The sequence below is a fragment of the Vidua chalybeata genome, chromosome 2, assembly GCF_026979565.1.
Source record: "Vidua chalybeata isolate OUT-0048 chromosome 2, bVidCha1 merged haplotype, whole genome shotgun sequence".
Taxonomy (NCBI): Eukaryota; Metazoa; Chordata; class Aves; order Passeriformes; family Viduidae; genus Vidua; species Vidua chalybeata.
Window position 1 is genome coordinate 1,624,119 of NC_071531.1, and position 18,450 is coordinate 1,642,568.

Genomic DNA, 18,450 nt, shown 5'->3' on the forward strand with positions numbered 1-18,450 from the left:
AGTTTCCCACCCTGTGATATTACACACTTCTAATTAAACTACACACTCATAATCCCAGTTCTGTCATTCCATTTTGGAAGCTTCTCCAGGGCCTCAGGTCAATGCAGTGTTCTCCTGGGGGTCAGTGCCTGGCAGCACAGAAAGTCTGGAATTCTCAGCAGCCAGAACTCCAACAGATTTTCACTCCTTGCAGTTGTATTTTAAGAAGAAAACAGGGGCTGTTCACTGAAAATGCCACGTAGCCTTTCCCTTACACACGTGGTGTTTCGGGGAACCCGTAAATAAGGAATCTCCTCAAAAACTGAGGCTTTAAAAAAAGATCCTGCACTGCTAAAATCTTCTGTAGCAAACTGAAGTGTCTGAGCTCTCCATGAGGGGTGAAAATTTCCCTCTGCGTCCTCCCAGCCCCCCGAGGAGCTGAGGAAGGAGGGATCAGCTCACAGAGGGAAGGAAAACTGAAGGAAAACTTCTCATCTGCCAGTCCTGAGGGACAGCGGGATTGATGCGCCAACATCCCAGCTTTGCCAGCAAATCTTCTGGGAAGGGGAAAGGCAAAATAACTCCCTAAAATCCACAACAGGCTCCTCCACTCCACAAAATAATTCCCTAAAACCCACCACAGGCAGCTCCTCCATCTCCAGGCCCATCCTTTCCCAGCCCCAGCCTCTGCCTCAAACCTTTTGTTCCCTCAATTTTTCCTATTCCTGTGGAAAATGTTCTCTTCCCCCAAGATCTTAATATTCTTCTCTGCTTTTAACAGCTATAAAACCTCTGTAGAGAGTGCAGTTGGCAAGAGAAAGTCAGGCCTAGTGAGGCATGTTCAGAAATAATCTACGTTCAGCTGATTCTGGTTTCGTCACCGTTCAGAGCACTTCCCCCAGATTTCAGCAGAGGGACACCAAGGAGGGCCACCAAAAGTATTAGATTGAAAAATCATGTTAATTCAAGAGGGGTGAAAAAAAGAGCTGTGTGGGATGAAGTGACTAAGAAAAGGGGTTGAAATAATTTCTGCAGGACTAGGCCTGACTTAACTTCATTCCTAACCCACAGGGCAGCAGCTCTGGCTTCCCGAGTCCCTGATTTCTCAAGGAAGGAGCTTGGCCTGCCAACACTTCTGTGTTTCATTTTAAAAAACCCAAAATGATTTCGGAAGCAGTTCTATAGGATCTACTGCACTCCCAGAAAAGCAGTGTTGTCACCAGGTTTCCCGCTCCACATATTTGACCATTTCATTAAACTAAAAAAATTACAAATTCCCTGCCTCCCATCACGCGTCTCAACCCTCCAGCCTCAGCAGAGAGACTGATAAATGCCAGGGAAAACAATCCCATCCCATATGGAAAAGGAGTGTCTGCACCATAAATCCGCAAGGATGGGAGTGTTAAAAACCTAATGAGGTTTTGATAGGACATGAAGGATCCTCACCATCACTGCTCTGTGCCAGGAATTCCTAAAAATCGAACAATCCATTGCGTTGCCAACCAGATAAATTCCATAAATGCATAAAGGGGCTACAAAAATGCTGGAGAGGGATTTTCACCAGGGCATGGAGTGACAGGAAAATGGGGAATGGCTTTAAGGTGTCAGACAGCAGGGTCAGATGGGATATAAGGAAGAACAGCTTAGGAGTGGCTGGAAAGGTGACATGAAATAATGGGATTTATCTCCAGACAAAAGGCATCGAAACCAAGAATCCCTGTCTTTCCTTAATGAGATCCTTTATCTGTTAGAATTCAGAGATTTGCAAGTTTGGTTCAAAATGAAAAAAAAAAAAAATGGAAGAATGTATTGGAAAAGAGGTGACTTTGCTTTCGTGCAGAATTTATATAATGGAATGGTTTGGGTTGGGAAGGACATTAAAAATAATCCCTGCCATGGCAGGGACACCTCCCACTGTGCCAGGCTGCTCCAGCCCCAGTGTCCAACCTGGCCTTGGGCACTGCCAGGGATCCAGGGGCAGCCACAGCTGCTCTGGCAATTCCATCCCAGCCCCTGCCCACCCTGCCAGGGAACAATTCCCAATTCCCAATCTCCCATCCAGCCCTGCCCTCTGGCACTGGGAGCCATTCCCTGGCTCCTGTCCCTGCATCCCCTGGAAATTGTCTCTCTCCAGCTTTCCTGGGGCTCCTCCAGGCCCTGCAAGGCCACCCTGAGCTCAGCCCAAAGCTTCTCCTGTGCAGGTGAACAATGCCAGCTGTGCCAGCCTTTCCTCCCAGCAGAGCTGCTCCAGCCCTCTGCTCATCCTGGAGCCTCCTCTGGGCTCTCTGCAGCAGCTCCAGCTCCTCCCTGGGCTGGGACCTCCCTCCTGTCTTTTCTCCTAAGTAACTCTCTTGGAGGAGAGTTACTGAATCTGAATCCTTCCACTAAAGTTTAATCCTAATCCACCACTGAAATTTAAATGTTGGGTGTTTTCCAGTAACAAAATGGTTCATTTTTTATGGTTTCTAAGTTGTTATTTGGTACAATTCAGCCTCAGCTTCCAAAATGAGGCACTTGCAGGAGAAAATGAGCAACAAATAATGGCATTAATATTATTTCAGCCCACTGAAATAATGAAAAGGATTTTTTGGAGAAGAGTTTGACTCCTGTTATTATTATATTACGAAAAGGTTCTTGGGGTTTCCCTAAAAATGACCTCAGGAAGGACAAGATTTCTTTCAGAACAGAACCAGCAGCTTTTTAGGCTCCTTCTCAACTCCTGCTCAGCAATATATTCCCTCTTCCCCCACCCCTCAGCATCCCACTCTTGGATTTTTTTTTTTTCCCCAAAAGTATTTGGGAAAAACTACATATCCAACAGGGAATAATCATATTTAATGCCCATCTTAACTTCAAGCTAAATCCATGTAGCCTTTTCCTTTCACATCACTTTCAGGCACCTGGGCCATGAGTGAATTTTTCAGAGCTGTGTAGGTTAAAACAATTCAATGAGGAAAAGCAGAAAAAAGCAGTCAAAAGAAGAAAAAACCCCGAATTTTTCAGCAGATGTACACAGCAGGTCAAATGGCCTAAGGGAAATATTTAATTTAGGACTCAGACTATTTCTACCAAGTTTCCTGACCAAAAGTATTTTCATCAGGAGCACTACTCTTGATCTGGTTTCTGCTAATGATTTTCCCTGTGGACCTTGCTCATAAAAACAGAGATTGCTTTATGAATCATAGAATCAGAGAAGTTGGAGAAGAAAATGATGGGTTAGGTCATCCTGCCCTTCTCCCTGACAGTGCAGCAGGATTTCTTTTCAGACAAAAAAAAAAAAAAAAAAAAAAAAACCCATTTTGAAAAGAAGCATTTATTCAGAAGTGGGGAATAAAAATGCTCAGTTCAAAAGAGGTTTTAAAAATCCATAATGAAAGCAGGGGAGGAAGAGCCAGGTTTTTAAGTACCTTGGCTCTCTTTACGAGCTGTGACAATTTGAGAAGTTTTCTCAGGGTAGGCACAGACAGGAATCCAATGGGGGGGGAAAAAAAAAAAAGGAAAATGTGGAATTCCCACAAATGGGAATTTATCACAATTTGGAGTGCAAATTTAGACGTGCTGCTGGACAAAGAGCTGCACATCCCAGCAACCACGGATGATGGGATGTGCTGGAACACAATGTCCACGGGCCTTTGTGCAGAGCAAAGGTGGCCCTGTGACAGTGCTATTGTCACCCGTTGTCACCTCCACACATCCCAGAGAGCCCAAAAAGCCACAGAATCCCAGAAAGGTTGGGAGAGCCCTTCAGGATCAGTCCCACGTTCAGCACCACCAGCATCACTCCAATCCATATCCCCACATCCAGACTCCTCTGGGACAATTCCAGTGACCCCAAACCCCCCTGGGCAGCTCATCCCAAGGCCTGACCACTCTGCCAGGGAAAAATTGTTCCTAATCTTTCATCTGAATTTCCCCTGGCCCCTTGCACTTATTGGAATCCAGGCTGTCTGAGAGCCATCAAAACCACGAAGGAAATGAATGAAAAAAAAAAAATTGTTGTTGGAGTTGGTTTTAGGAAATTAATCAAAAAACTGTCGTTGGAGTTGGTTTTGGAGCTCAGCAGGTTTTTCTTGATCTCTGGAAGACAGCAGGACCTCATTTTGTTCCCATTGCTCCACAGATCTCTGGTGAATCAGGAGAATCTTGGCCTCTTTGGAATTCCTTCAGCTCAAGTGACTGAGTCATGGATCTGGGGGAATGCTCCCAAATATCGATTACTGAAAGGAAAACACTCAAATCCAGCAGTTTTTGTTTTGATTCCCATGCCAATCCAAGAAAGCTGATATCCATCTAAATCCCTCCAGTCCACAGCAGGCCTGGATTCACAGGGCTCACCACAGATCCAGGCCAATCCATGTGTCCATCCAAGGAATTGAGGGAAAAAACATCAGAGTGGCTGTGGCTGTGATTTGGAAATCTTGGTGAGAAGTCAAATTTGAGGACTTTGAAGCCAACTTAAAAATGAAGGGAGCAAAACAGAATCACTGGAAAAGCTGGGGGTGTGCGGCCCGGGGAGGAGAAGGCTCCAGGGAGAGCTCAGAGCCTTCCAGAGGCTCTAAAAAGAGAAGGACTTTTAATGCAGGCAGAGAGTGACAGGAAAAGGGAAACGGTTTTAAAGAGATGGCCGGGTTAGATGGGGTTTTGGGAAGAAATTCTTCCCTCAGGGGGTGGTGAGGCTTTGGGAAAGGTGTCCCAGAGCAGCTGGGGCTGCCCCTGGATCCCTGGCAGTGCCCAAGGCCAGGTTGGACACTGGGGCTGGGAGCAGGGACAGTGGGAGGTGTCCCTGCCATGGCAGGGCTGGAATGTGATGAGCTTTAATCCCTTCCACCCCAAACCATTCCATGATCCCACAATCCCTTCTGTGCTGCGTCATGAATGACTCAGCAATAAAAAAAGCTCTGAATTCCTGCTGGGGAGGATTCCTGCTGGTGGGAGCCCAACCTTTCCTCATGAAGTGCCTAAAACCTCGCTCTCTGTGCAGTTAATTTGCCTAAAACAAGGGATCTGAATTCCAAGGAAGCCTTTGCATGCATTTGGGTCGGGCAGATGCGAGCGCTGCTTCCGTATGGATCATATCTCCACTTCCTTTTTAAAATGCAGAATCTCATTAAATATTAACTCCTCTACCAACTGAAGAATTGATTTCCAGCAGAAGGTTTGCCTGCAGGAGGATTTTGTTTCAAGCAGATGCATACTCAAAGAACTAAAGCTTACTTGTTGCCTGCAAACCGTGAGCATGCCCAGGTAATTGCATATGCAAATCTGCAATTTGAATACGCAAATATTTTTTTTATGTGCGCAGCTGCCTGGTTCACTGAGGATATTTTTCAGGGACAGTTCAAACCACAATTTAAATAAAAAAAACCCAAACAACAAACCAAAGAAATAAGAATAAATAAATAAGAAGCCTTGCTCTGACAGAGTATTTGTTTTAAGGCCTGTCCTCAAATCCAAAAAATATGTCAGATTTTGCCACTAAAAGCACGGCTCGTGATGCAACACAGGTAAATGAAAGCTCTAGAAGAAAACCTGAGTTGTCTAAGCTATTTTAGCTGAAGGATGAAACATTTCTTTCCTGGTTAAGCAGCCCCAAGCTGTGAGTCTCATTCCCTGGAGGGTGTTTGAGTCCTGCTGCTCTGTTCTCCCGGGACAATTCCACTTAAGCAACATCCAGAACTTCTGCCAAGAGTGTGGGAGGGGTGCAAGAAACTCATCCCAAACCTCAATTTACATTTTGATAACAATATGCAAATGCCCCGTTGGGGTGGTGACTGAGGCCAAGATTGCCTCTGATGAGCAGAGGGCTGGAGCAGCTCTGCTGGGAGGAAAGGCTGGCACAGCTGGCATTGTTCACCTGCACAGGAGAAGCTTTGGGCTGAGCTCAGGGTGGCCTTGCAGGGCCTGGAGGAGCCCCAGGAAAGCTGGAGAGAGACAATTTCCAGGGGATGCAGGGACAGGACACAGGGAATGGCTCCCAGTGCCAGAGGGCAGGGCTGGATGGGAGATTGGGAATTGGGAATTGTTCCCTGGCAGGGTGGGCAGGGGCTGGGATGGAATTGCCAGAGCAGCTGGGGCTGCCCCTGGATCCCTGGCAGTGCCCAAGGCCAGGTTGGGACAGTGGAAGGTATCTGGGGTGGAATGAAATGATCTTTAAGATCCCTTCCACCCCAAAGCATTCCCTGATTCTGTGATGTCTCCTTGCACATCTGCTCCACCCTCACTCCATTTCACCCCAGAGCTGTCTGCCCTCAGCACCTGAACAGAACAACCCCTGTGTGCAGGGCTGGGCATTCCCCGGGAACATAAACTCCTTCAGCTCCTCCTTGTGCTTTATTCTTTTAAAAAAAGGGACAAAAGAGAGGAAGGAAGGAAGGAAGGAAGGAAGGAAGGAAGGAAGGAAGGAAGGAAGGAAGGAAGGAAGGAAGGAAGGAAGGAAGGAAGGAAGGAAGGAAGGAAGGAAGGAAGGAAGGAAGGAAGGAAGGAAGGAAGGAAGGAAGGAAGGAAGGAAGGAAGGAAGGAAGGAAGGAAGGAAGGAAGGAAGGAAGGAAGGAAGGAAGGAAGGAAGGAAGGAAGGAAGGAAGGAAGGAAGGAAGGAAGGAAGGAAGGAAGGAAGGAAGGAAGGAAGGAAGGAAGGAAGGAAGGAAGGAAGGAAGGAAGGAAGGAAGGAAGGAAGGAAGGAAGGAAGGAAGGAAGGAAGGAAGGAAGGAAGGAAGGAAGGAAGGAAGGAAGGAAGGAAGGAAGGAAGGAAGGAAGGAAGGAAGGAAGGAAGGAAGGAAGGAAGGAAGGAAGGAAGGAAGAAGGAAGGAAGGAAGGAAGGAAGGAAGGAAGGAAGGAAGGAAGGAAGGAAGGAAGGAAGGAGGAAGGGAGGAAGGGAGGAAGGGAGGAAGGGAGGAAGGGAGGAAGGGAGGGAGGGAGGGAGGGAGGGAGGGAGGGAGGGAGGGAGAGAGGGAGAGAGGGAGAGAGGGAGAGAGGGAGAGAGGGAGAGAGGGAGAGAGGGAGAGAGGGAGAAAGAAAGGGAGAAAGAAAGGGAGAAAATAAAAGAAAGAGAAGATAGATTTGCTGTCTGTGAGAATCACTGGGCTCTCCCAAGCTGTCCCACAGCTGAGGCTCAGGGAGCTCCTGGAAGCAGCAAACCATGGCATTTATTCCTGTTTGCAGGGTGCCTGAGCCTGAAGGGTTTGATCAATGCCATATTGGTTTGCAATGCTTTAAAATGCCCTTAACCTTTGAAAAGCCAGAAATGACGTGCCAGGTATTCGCTGCCCACCTTTTTACCAGCATCCCTTCTGTCAGCTCTTGGGTTTGGGCCAAGCCAGGCCTGGCTGGATATTTCAGAAATGCAAGTCACTGGATACCAGCGAGAAAGAACACTTCAGGAAGGCAGGAGAAAAACCATTTCAAAGCTTAAAACATTCCCATTTCTCCACATGCTGCTGGATTTGGTGTGGATGGGGATGAGCCCCTCCATTAAATCAGTTTATCCCTCTGGGAATTCTCTCCTGAGCTCACTTACTTCGGGGTTCCCGAGGTCCATCCACTGTGATCTTGATGGCTCTGTGGTACGTGGCCACTTGGGGAGGGTTTGTGAAGACAGTGATCGTCAGAGTGAAGCTCTTCCCTGCAACGGGAAAAAAGAAAACGTTTCTGAGCAAAAATAATCCTTGAGCGAGTGTTGAGAAAAGCAAACCCCTCGTTTCTGGTAGAGCTCGAACACCCTGCAAGGCACTGAAAGGTTTTATGGGGTGTAGAATCGTGGTGCTGGATTCATTCCCTCCGTGGCACCCGCTCAAAGCTTTCGGGGAAACAAAATTAATTTGTATTTAAATCATCTACACTCTGTTTGTTAAAGAAAAGGCGGTTACCCCTAAGAGTCAGGGTTTATCTGATATTCCTGACTCTGGTGTGTTACCTGGGCTTTCTAAAGGGAGCTCGTTCAGGGAGGTTGGGAAATCGTGGCTGGATTTTCCAAAACTGCCACGGGAATCTGAGCAGTCTGAGCAATCTGAGCACTTTTCAAACCAAAGAGAAGTGAGTGCTCAGATCCCCCAGGCAGGCTGTAAAATCCCACACTCTGGCTGAGGCCAGCAGTTCCATCTCGTGAAGCAGAGCCCTACTGAAAATCAGCAATGCCAAGAAAGAAGGGAATGGAAAAAAAATTAACAGCTCATCCACGGAGAATTAAAACATTTTTATGAAGCCACAGCAGAGGACAAGGCTCAGTTTCTCTATTATTCAGCAAGAAAATTGTGAAGGCTTTTTCCAAGTTGTTCTGTGCAAGGCATGGCTCTGTTTTGGGGAAAGTACCCTGCTGGAACCCTGGAGAATTTCAGATTTTTCTGTGCTGCCAGGCCCTGACCCCCAGGAGAACACTGCACTGACCTGAGGCCCTGGAGAAGCTTCCAAAATTCAATAATAAAACTGAGATTATAGGTGTGGAGTTAGAATAGAAGTGTGTGATAGCACAGGGTGGGAAACTCAGAGTTGGAGGGTTTGGAATGCAGGAATAGATAGAAAGCAAGGTGGAGGTTTTAGGGTGGAGGCTGCTCCTCCTTCTCCTTCTCCTTCTCCTTCTCCTTCTCCTTCTCCTTCTCCTTCTCCTTCTCCTTCTCCTTCTCCTTCTCCTTCTCCTTCTCCTTCTCCTTCTCCTTCTCCTTCTCCTTCTTCTCCTTCCTTCTCCTTCTCCTTCTCCTTCTCCTTCTCCTTCTCCTTCTCCTTCTCCTTCTCCTCCTTCTCCCTCTCCTCCATGGCTTTGGGTGGTTTTGTGCAATTGGATCAAAAAGTCCCCATTGTGGGCACGGGTGGTTGGGTATTGGGTTAAAAGTGAAAATAATTGAGGTGTCATTTCTGAATTGCACAGTTTATCCTTAAAAGGCCTTGCAGAGAGAGAGATGGGCTCCATTTTTAGTTTGTTGGAGTGAAGTGCTGCAGAGCTCAGGGTTTGTGAGACTGTGACAGAGATGAGAACTGATAAACACCTGAGTCCCAACAAGAAATACCCTCTCGCACATTTAGAAGACAAAAGAAGACAAAACTCCACATTTACTCGTGGCATTTGTGAAGGAGCAGAGGTGACGTTCTGCATCTTTGAGAGGACCTCAGCTGATGCTGCTGGCCGTGGCAGCAGTATAAAAACAGTGCCTGGCAGCAGCTCCAGCAGCGTTATCTCAGCACCAGGGGAACCAGGGGCTGGCAGGGATCTCTGTTCTCAGCCAGAGCCCCCTGAGAGCGGCGGCCAGGAATTGCCGTAAGGAAATTGGGCTCTTCCTCCCTCTCCCTCATTTCACCACCTGCCTCCAGCCTGAGTGAGGAGTTCCTTCCCTTCCACTCATTTTTGTTGTTTGCTTCAGTTAGCCCTATAAATAAGGCCAAATTTCAGTAGAAATTTCAATAGAAATGTCAATAAAAGTATAAAAATTAAATAGAAGTAGCTCTATAAATAAGGTCAAATTTCAATAGAAATGTCAATAGAAATTTCAATAGAAATTTCAATATAGAAATTTAATATCCTAATAGAAATTTCAGTAGAAATGTAAATAGGATATTAAATAGAAATGTAAAAATGAAATAGAAATAGCCCTATGAATAAGGCCAAATTTCAATAGAAATTTCAATAGAAATTTCAATAGAAGTATAAAAATGAAATAGAAATAGCTCTATAAATAAGGCCAAATTTCAATAGAAATTTCAATAAAAGTATAAAAATTAAATAGAAATAGCTCTATAAATAAGGCCAAATTTCAATAGACATTTCAATAGGATATTAAATAGAAATATAAAAATGAAATAGAAATAACTCTGTAAATAAGGCCAAATTTCAATAGAAAATTCAATAGAAATTTCAATAGAAATTTCAATAGAAATTTCAATATAGACATTTAATATCCTAATAGAAATTTCAGTAGAAATTTCAATAGAATATTAATACAAATATAAAAATTAAATAGAAATAGCTCTACAAATAAGGCCAAATTTCAATAGAAAATTCAATAGAAATGTAAATAGAATATTAAATACAAATGTAAAAATGAAGTAGAAATAGGTCTATAAATAAGGTCAAATTTCAATAGAAATGTCAATAGAAATTTCAATAGAAATTTCAATATAGAAATTTAATATCCTAATAGAAATTTCAGTAGAAATTTCAATAGGATATTAAATAGAAATGTAAAAATGAAGTAGAAATAGGTCTATAAATAAGACCAAATTTCAATAGAAATTTCAATATAGAAATTTAATATCCTAATAGAAATTTCAATAGAAATTTCAATAGGATATTAAATAGAAATGTAAAAATGAAATAGAAATAACTCTATAAATAAGGCCAAATTTCATTAGAAATTTCAATAGAAATTTCAATTAAAATGTAAATAGGATAGTAAATCGAAATGTAAAAATGAAATAGAAATAGTTCTATAAATAAGATCAAATTTCAATAGAAATTACAATAAGAATTTCAATAGAAATGTAAATAGAATATTAAATAGAAATCTAAAATGGACAGGGATTTTCTTCCTTTCCAACACAGAATTCCCTGTAGCACTAAATACAACACCTAGACCACTGAAACAGAGAGAGAATTTAAAAATGTACTTTATTTACTGGCCTAATCTGCAATATTTCCATCTGACTTCCAGTTTAGGGTCTGACTCCTGCTGCTCTGCTAGAACACAAAATCAATTTATTTCATCAGAAGGTTCTGGAGAAGGTTCTAGATAGAACACAAGTGCAGGGAAAACCCCAGCGATTGTGAAATGCAGTAAAACGCGGCCACAATTCCAGCCCCTAAAACCAGAATAAAGAAGAAGAGGAAGAAACCCACAAGGATCACCCAGTCCAACACTCAAGGGAACGGCCTGGACAGGGATGTTCCTTCTTTCCAAAACAGAATTCCCTGTAGCACTAAATACAACACCTAGACCACTGAAACAGAGAGAGAATTTAAAATGTACTTTATTTACTGGCCTAATCTGCCAGTAAATAAAGTACATTTATTTCCATCTTGCTGCCAGTTTGGGGTTTTTTTTTATCAACTGCTCAGCCAGTTTGGGGGTTTTTTTTATCAACTGCTCAGCCAGTCTGGGTTTTTTTTTATCAACTGCTCAGCTGGAACACGGTGTCAATTCATTTCTTTAGAAAGTTCTGGAGAGGTTTCTATACAGGAAATAAATGCTGGAAAAACCCCAACAACAATGGAGCAAAACGTGGCCGTAATTCCAGTCTACAAGACCAGAATAAAGAAGAAGAGGGAGCTGATTTTCTTCTTTTAAAAGATTTTTTTTTTTTTTTTTTTTTCCCAGAACAGACTCGACCGAGCCTGCGTGGGGCTGTGACATGAGCTGGCAGAGCAGGAGGACACTTGGGTCACTCCTTGGACTCATGAGCCACATCCTGGTTAAGCACAGCCCCCAGAACCATAAACCTGGGTCACTGCTGCTCGCCAGCAATCCCACCTGGCTTTTATTCCCTGCTTCTTCTGCCCCCTTTCCATCCAGCTTTATTAAGTGGTTTTGTCATCCCTGAATTATTCATCGTTTATGGGGGTTGGTTGACAAAGGTTGGATTGGAGGGGTTGGGAGTTAAATGTGGGGTTTGTGGGTATTCCTGCTTTGGGATGACAGCAGGGCCATAAATATCTCCTGGGTTTTATGTGTTAGGATACAGATTCTATTTCCAACAACGCTTGCATAATACACCCAGAGAGTCTGCACAGATTGCCCAAAAGTGGGTCAGGCAGAGAGGACCTGACCTCGCTGGGGACTGGAAAAAGGGACCAAACACCCCCAGAAGTCATCCTGAAATTCTGGCCTTGTTTGGGTGCCTCCAAAAGTCACAATGGAAGCGTCACAGGAGTCACAGCAAACCAGCACCGTGAGCTGACATCAAAATCCGAGAGCCTCTGGGTTCAATGTTCCCATGAATCGATGGAAAACCACCCAAAAATCAGCTCAGGGCTGCGTGGATGGAAGCCAATCGTTCTGGGGTCATCCTGGGTGTCTTTGTGAGGATGGAGGGGGTTTTGGGGTGCAAGAGCCACTTCAGACCCCGTTTGTCTCCAGAACTATCCCTGGTGGTTCCTGATACAGGCGCCTGCTGAGCACAAGGATGAAATTCTCCAGAGGTGGGACAGGGCTCTGCCTTTGGAAACCCTTCCCACAGGCATCAAGGCCTCAAATGTGTGAGGGTACAGCCCAGGATTCAGTGCTCCCATCAGCTCTTCCCTCCCAAGCAGGGTAGGAGAAATCTCTTGGGAATGTTCGTTATTGCAAGAGGTGTGAGGTCAGAACCCTTCCAGAAAAAGCAATGGCAACAGGAGCATGAGGCTGAGGTTGGAAATGTTACCTGGGCAATCTCGTGGGGGGTTTGGTAGAGCCTGGGCTTCAAAAGTGCCTTCAGGTGTCACTGATTTGGGAGCTGAGGTCACGGAATCCCCAAATCCCCGGGGCTGGAAAAGCCCTCCCAGCCCATGCAGTGCCAGCTGTGCCCCGTGCCCACCTTGTCCCCGGCCCAGAGCTCTGAGTGCCACCTCCAGGTGCTCCTTGGGCATCTCCAGGGATGGGCACTCCATCACCTCAGATGGATTCTGAGTTGTCCCCACGTTTATAGGGTTGCTCAGGAGGTCCCTTGAGACTGGGCAAAACTGAGAGAACCTCAGAGGAAGAACAAAGCACGGAGTTCAAGAGGGAACGGCCTGAGGCTGGGCCAGGGCAGGCTCAGCTTGGCCAGCAGCAGGAATTTCCCCATGGAAAGGCTGCTCAGGCCTTGGCAGGGGCTGCCCAGGGAGCTTTGCAGTGCCCATCCCTGCAGGTGTCCCCTGGAGGTGGCACTCAGAGCTCTGGGCTGGGGACAAGGTGGGCACAGCTGGCACTGCATGGGCTGGGATTTTCCAGCCCCGGGGATTCCATGAAAAGGGAAGGAGACATCTCCAATGAGGGAAACCCATCCCTGGGTGTTTGTGCCAGGCTCTTGTGCCCAGGGTGGTCTCCAGCATCCACCTCCCCCCGCCTTGGACAGCAGGAGCTGCAGGTGGATGTGGCCAGGAGCAGGAATCACCCCAGCAGGGCATCTGGAGCTGCCCAAGGAGCACCTGGAGGTGACACTCGGAGCTCTGGGCTGGGGACAAGGTGGGCATGGGGCCCAGCTGGCACTCCATGGGCTGGGAGGGCTTTTCCAGCCCCAGGGATTCTGGAATTCTCCGTGATTCCACGCTCAACCTCCAGGATCAAAGCCTCTGCCTGCGCCCTGTGCTGCAGTGCAGGGATTTGGAGCCCCATTCCAGGTCCATCCCGCTCCAGAGGCTGGAGCAGGAGCAGCTGCCCTCCAGCAGGGTCCTGGGGGTCTCCAGATCCGCCCTGCAGAGCTCTAGAGGGAGCAAGAGGCTCCTGAGCTGCTGCCCCAGGAACGTCTGGGAGGAACCCAGGGGGAGAACGTGAATTCTGGGTGACACCAGGGTCACATGAAGCTCCCGTGTCCTGCTTGAGTCATCCCTGAGCGCTGTCACCATCAGCTGGGGCTGCCGGGGGGGCAGGAACACTTCTATAAAAGTGGCTGCATGGGCAGAGGGAAAAGGGAGTGAGAGCTGTTGGGAAAAGAGATATAATCTCTAATTGATCTCTAATTGATCTCTAATATAATATCCAATCTGCAGGTATCAGTCCAGTCAATAAAGTGAATTTTTAAATTCTCTCTCTGTTTTCGTGGTCTAGGTGCTGTATTTAGTGAGGTATTTTGGAAAGGAGGATGATCCCTGTCCAGAACCCAGATCCCTGTCCTTGAACCTCTCACTTCATTTTGATCCTCCAAAAAAGCCAAGGACAAAGGGTCATCCCAGTGGGAACAGAAAAAAAATGGAGTGAAACCTTCAGAAATTTGGCTGTGGAGGAGGGAGAAAAAGGCAAAGAGATGAGGTTGGTGTAATCCCTGCCTTTTACTTTTGGGCTTTGTCCTAATAAACCTTTGTGCCGTTAAATTTGGTTTGGTTGTTTGGGTTTTTTTCTTTTTAGAAAAATCATTACTGAAAATTATTAAATAAAAAGAAGGGAAAAAAAAAAAAGAAGGAAAGCAGCCAAGAATGTCTGTGCTGACAAGGACAAAAGGCATAGGTGGAAAACTATGAAATGTGAGGCCCAAATGCAACTCAAATGACATTACAGACATTTCTATTCTATTAAGGAGAGAATTCCAGGTTCTAGGAAGAAACAGGATGATTTTATTTTGGAGGTTTTTTTAAATCCATTTTCTACCTTTTAGCCCCTTTGTACCGGTATTAAACCACGCTAAATGATCCATTTCCCCCATTTTTGTGGCTCCTCACAGCACCTCCCCGGCTCTCTGCCAAAGCCAGGAGCTCTCCTGCGTTTAAACATCTCCAGGATGCCGTCCACACGTCCCACATCCATTCCCAAATGTCACCTCCCAGACACTGGGGCCAGTTTTTTGGCTGGTTCTTATCTCTGAGCCCTCCAAACCGGATCAGTAAGTTGAGAAGGGCTGAAACCACTTGACCCGTCATGAATGAACAGCTGCTCATCCTGGCACTGAAAGGTTTATTTTTTTTTTTTTTTTGCAGGTGTTCGAAGCCTGCACGAGGCAAAATTCTGTGCTCAGGTGGCTTTTTTCGTGATGGTTTGGCACAGATTAAAACTTTGCCTCTGATGCTTGATCTGGTGCTGTTTCATCAGAAGAAGAAGAAGAAAAAAAACAAAAACAAAAACCCAAACCAACAAAACTGCAGCTGGAGCAAGAGGCATCAAAAAAAAAAAAAAAAAAAAAAAAGAACATGATTTGTTTACCAGCAGCACCACAGATGCCACTGGATTTAAATATGAAATAAAGCTGTTATTCACCTCAGCTGGAGACGGTTTGTAAATTGTGACCACCGCAGACCAACGGTCCAAACACCCACATGAGGGTGGTGGCGCAAAAAAATGCACCAGGGAGAACTTAAGAGACTTTCCCAGGGCCTAAAGGAGCTCCAAAACAACTGGAGAGGGACTCGGGACAAGGGAAGGAGGGGCAGGAATGGTTTGGGATGGGGGAGGGCAGGGTTAGATGGGATTTTGGGAAGGAATTCCTCCCTGTGAGAGTGGGGCACAGAAAAGCTGTGGCTGTCCCATCCCTGGCAGCGCCCAAGGCCAGCTTGGAGCACCCTGGGACGGGGGAAGTTGTCCCTGCCCATGGCACTGGAGGATTTTTAAGGTCCTTCCCAACCCAATCCATCCCCTGATTCCAAGAACTGCCCGTGTGAATCAGTCACAGGGGGAAACGGAGCTGTTCCCGTCTTTTTATGGGGTTTTTTTGGGGGGGGTTCAGGCACGTGTCAAACTGGAAATTTGGGAGGAACACCTCCTTCCCTCCTGCCAAAGCAGGATAAACCTGACCTTGGGAACATTTCTCACTCCAGGAAGTTCTTCTCTCAGTGTTTACACAGCAGCTCCTCACCCAGATGAAATCTCCAGCGCTCTAAATCAATAAATGCTTTGTTCTGGATTTCTACGGGGCCAAAAGGGGTCCTGCTGCAAACTGGAATCCCCAGGAATATGGGATTTTTTTTCACAATATAGCTGGAAAAGCAGCTCATCCCTGCAGGGACACGGCTGGTCCTGGCTTTTACCTTTTCCTTTCCTTCCCAGCTCCCAAATCCTGAATTTTTTTATGCAATAGGGTTGGAAAAGCAGCTCATTCCTGAGCTGGTCCTGGCTTTTACCTTTTCCTTTCCTTCCCAGTTCCCAAATCCTGAATTTTCTTGCAACTCATTCCTGCAAGGACATGATTTCCTTTTCCTCCCCAGCTCCCAAATCCTGATTTTTTTTTCCACAATAAAGCTGGAAAAGCAGGGACATGGCTGGTGCTGAATTTCCCCCTTCCATTTCCTCCCCAGCTTCCAAATCCTGATTTTTTTTTTTTTTTTCCCACAATAAAGCTGGAAAAGCAGCTCATTCCTGCAGGGACATGGCAGGTGCTGGCTTTTCCCTTTTCCCTTCCTTCCCAGCTCCCAAATCCTGATTTTTTTATGCAGTAGGGTTGGAAAAGCAGCTCATTCCTGAGCTGATCCTGGCTTTTACATTTTCCTTTCCTTCCCAGTTCCCAAACCCTGAATTTTCTTGCAACATTTGTGGGAAAACAACTCGTTCCTGCAGGGACATGGTTGGTCTTGGATTTTCCCTTTTCCTTTCCTCCACAGCCCCCAAATCCTGATTTTTTTTTCCAAATTAAAGCTGGGAAATCAGCTCATCCCTGCAGGGACACGGCTGGTGCTGGCTTTTCCCTTTTCCCTTTCCTTCCCATCTCCCAAATCCTGATTTTTTTTTTGTCATAATAAAGGTAGAAAAGCAGCTCGTTCCTGCAGGGACATGGCAAGTGCTGGATTTTCCCCTTTCTTTCCTTCCCAGCTCCCAAATCCTGATTTTTTTTTCACGATAAAGGTAGAAAAGCAGCTCGTTCCTGCAGGGACACGGCTGGTCCTGGCTTTTCCCTTTTCCCTTCCTTCCCAGCTCCCTGCAGCACCCCAGACATGCCCTTCACACTCTTCTCCTCCCTTTCTCCACGTTTTTTCCCCTGGCTAACAATTCCAATTCTGGGCTGGAAAGCAGCAGAGCTGCTGTGGCGCTCCCAGAAGGTTTCGTCTTGGGGTGGAATCCTTTCACTTCTTTTGGTGAAATCAAAATAACGGTGCTCAGCCAAAATGCACCAATTATTTTGGCACTTCTAACCTCAGGCAACGCAGGAATTACATTGAGCAACCCAAATTACATCACGGAAACCAAGTAATAGAGACATTGTCAGGCTCAGCAGGCACCCAGATCGAATTTGACTTTATCTGGGTGATAAGGGAAGTCCCTGTCGCTCTTGGGGGAGATTTTCCCTGATCATTTGCTTCTTTCGGAAGTCAAAAATATCCACCCTGAGCTGCAGACATGAATTATTGACCCAGGCAGATGTGGGAGCTGCTGCTGCTGCTCTTGGTGTTATTTTCCAGCTGTTCAAATCAAGGTAACTCAGGCCCTGAGTTTTGCTGCTACCTGGGATTTCAATTCCTTGGAGGAGAGCTGAAAAGGACAAAAACTGGGGACAAAATTGGGGACAAAAAATTCTGGGGACAAAAATGCTTGGGAGGAGTCTCAGGTAGATGCAGGTTCCATGGAAAGAGAAAAATCAGCATGGGCAGGAGGTTGGGGCTGCTCCGTGCCTGAATCAAGGGATGGACAGACCCTGGGGGATCCTCAGAGGAGTTTCAGGTGGATCCCAGGATACCAAAAAAAGCACAAATATCTTGGGAAGCTCCCCTGGAGGAGTCTGGGGCTGCTCCCTGAAATCTCAGCTGTCTCAGGGAGGTGGGAGGGAGGTTCTAAAGTCACTTTTCCCCTCTTTTCTTGAGCTGCACTGGCACCAACACTCCAACCCCTTCCCTCAGAGAAATGATGGGACGAGCACCCAGCGTGCCAAAACGTTATCAGAGCCAATTTCGAGCCACATTTCTGCCTCAGTGCTGCTTTTTAGCCCTTCCTGGAGCAGGCAACACCTTCAGCATCTCACCCGGAGCCCTCAGAAGCCTCTCCCTGGCACAACAGGCCGTGAAACCTTGCAAGGGTGGCACTGAGCTCACTAAAACAGCCTCGATTTTTCTGTCTGTGGGGTTTTTTTTTATTTTTTTGGGAGGGGGGCAGATGTTTACACTCGAATTTGACAATTTGTGCGCAGCCAGTTTCACTTCTGTGCTGCTGAGGGGTTTCACTTCCCCGGGCCGTGGGCTGGGGTGATGACACCATCCTGTGCTGCTCCCTGCCCTGCCAGCCTGGCAAGGGTGGAAAAGGGCAGCTGGTGGCACCTGATGGCACTTCCCTCCTCCAGCAGCTTGGATTTGGTGGGCATTCCTTGGAAAAGTTTGTGGATTTCACGTAAAACAGGAGTTTCACAACCGGGTTCCTGTTCTCCCTCTCTCAGGCTGCTGCTGGTGCCACCTTGGTGTGGTTTTTCCTGTCAATGTGCCCGAGCAGAGAGGCCACAAAAGCTCAATTTGTGGTGTTTAGAGAATGAAAATATGTGGCAGCTGAGTTGCAGGGGTAGGAAATGGCCGTGGCCAAAGATCAGGAAGGAGCTGAAGGAGGAAAATACATGAGAATCTGGGAGAGGTTGGAAATAAAAGAGGCCATAAAAAAGAGGAGGCCTCTGAAGGCAGGGTGTCCTACAAGGGAATCACAGAGTGGTTTGGGTTGGAGGAACCTTAAAAATCATCTCATCCCAACCCTGCCATGGCAGGGACACCTCCCACTGTGCCAGGCTGCTCCAACCTGGCCTTGGGCACTGCCAGGGATCCAGGGGCAGCCCCAGCTGCTCTGGGGATTCTATTCCAGGGCCTCCCCACCCTCATAAGGAAGGATTTTTTTTCCCAGTATCCCACCTAAACCTGTAATTTTTCACTTTGAAGCCATTCCCTGTGTCCTGTCCCTGCATCCCCTGGAAATTGTCTCTCCC

The 18,450-nt window shown here is 46.5% G+C and overlaps 1 protein-coding gene across 2 annotated transcripts in view; it reads right to left on the reverse strand.

Annotated features, from left to right (window-relative positions):
* RUNX1 (RUNX family transcription factor 1) overlaps positions 1–18,450 on the reverse strand; it is a 90,134-nt gene that overhangs the window by 56,333 nt on the left and 15,351 nt on the right. For both annotated transcript variants that reach the window (XM_053934380.1, XM_053934379.1), the window contains exon 3: positions 7,493–7,597. In XM_053934380.1, coding sequence (XP_053790355.1) covers positions 7,493–7,597 — 105 coding nt within the window. The remainder of the gene's footprint in view (positions 1–7,492; positions 7,598–18,450) is intronic.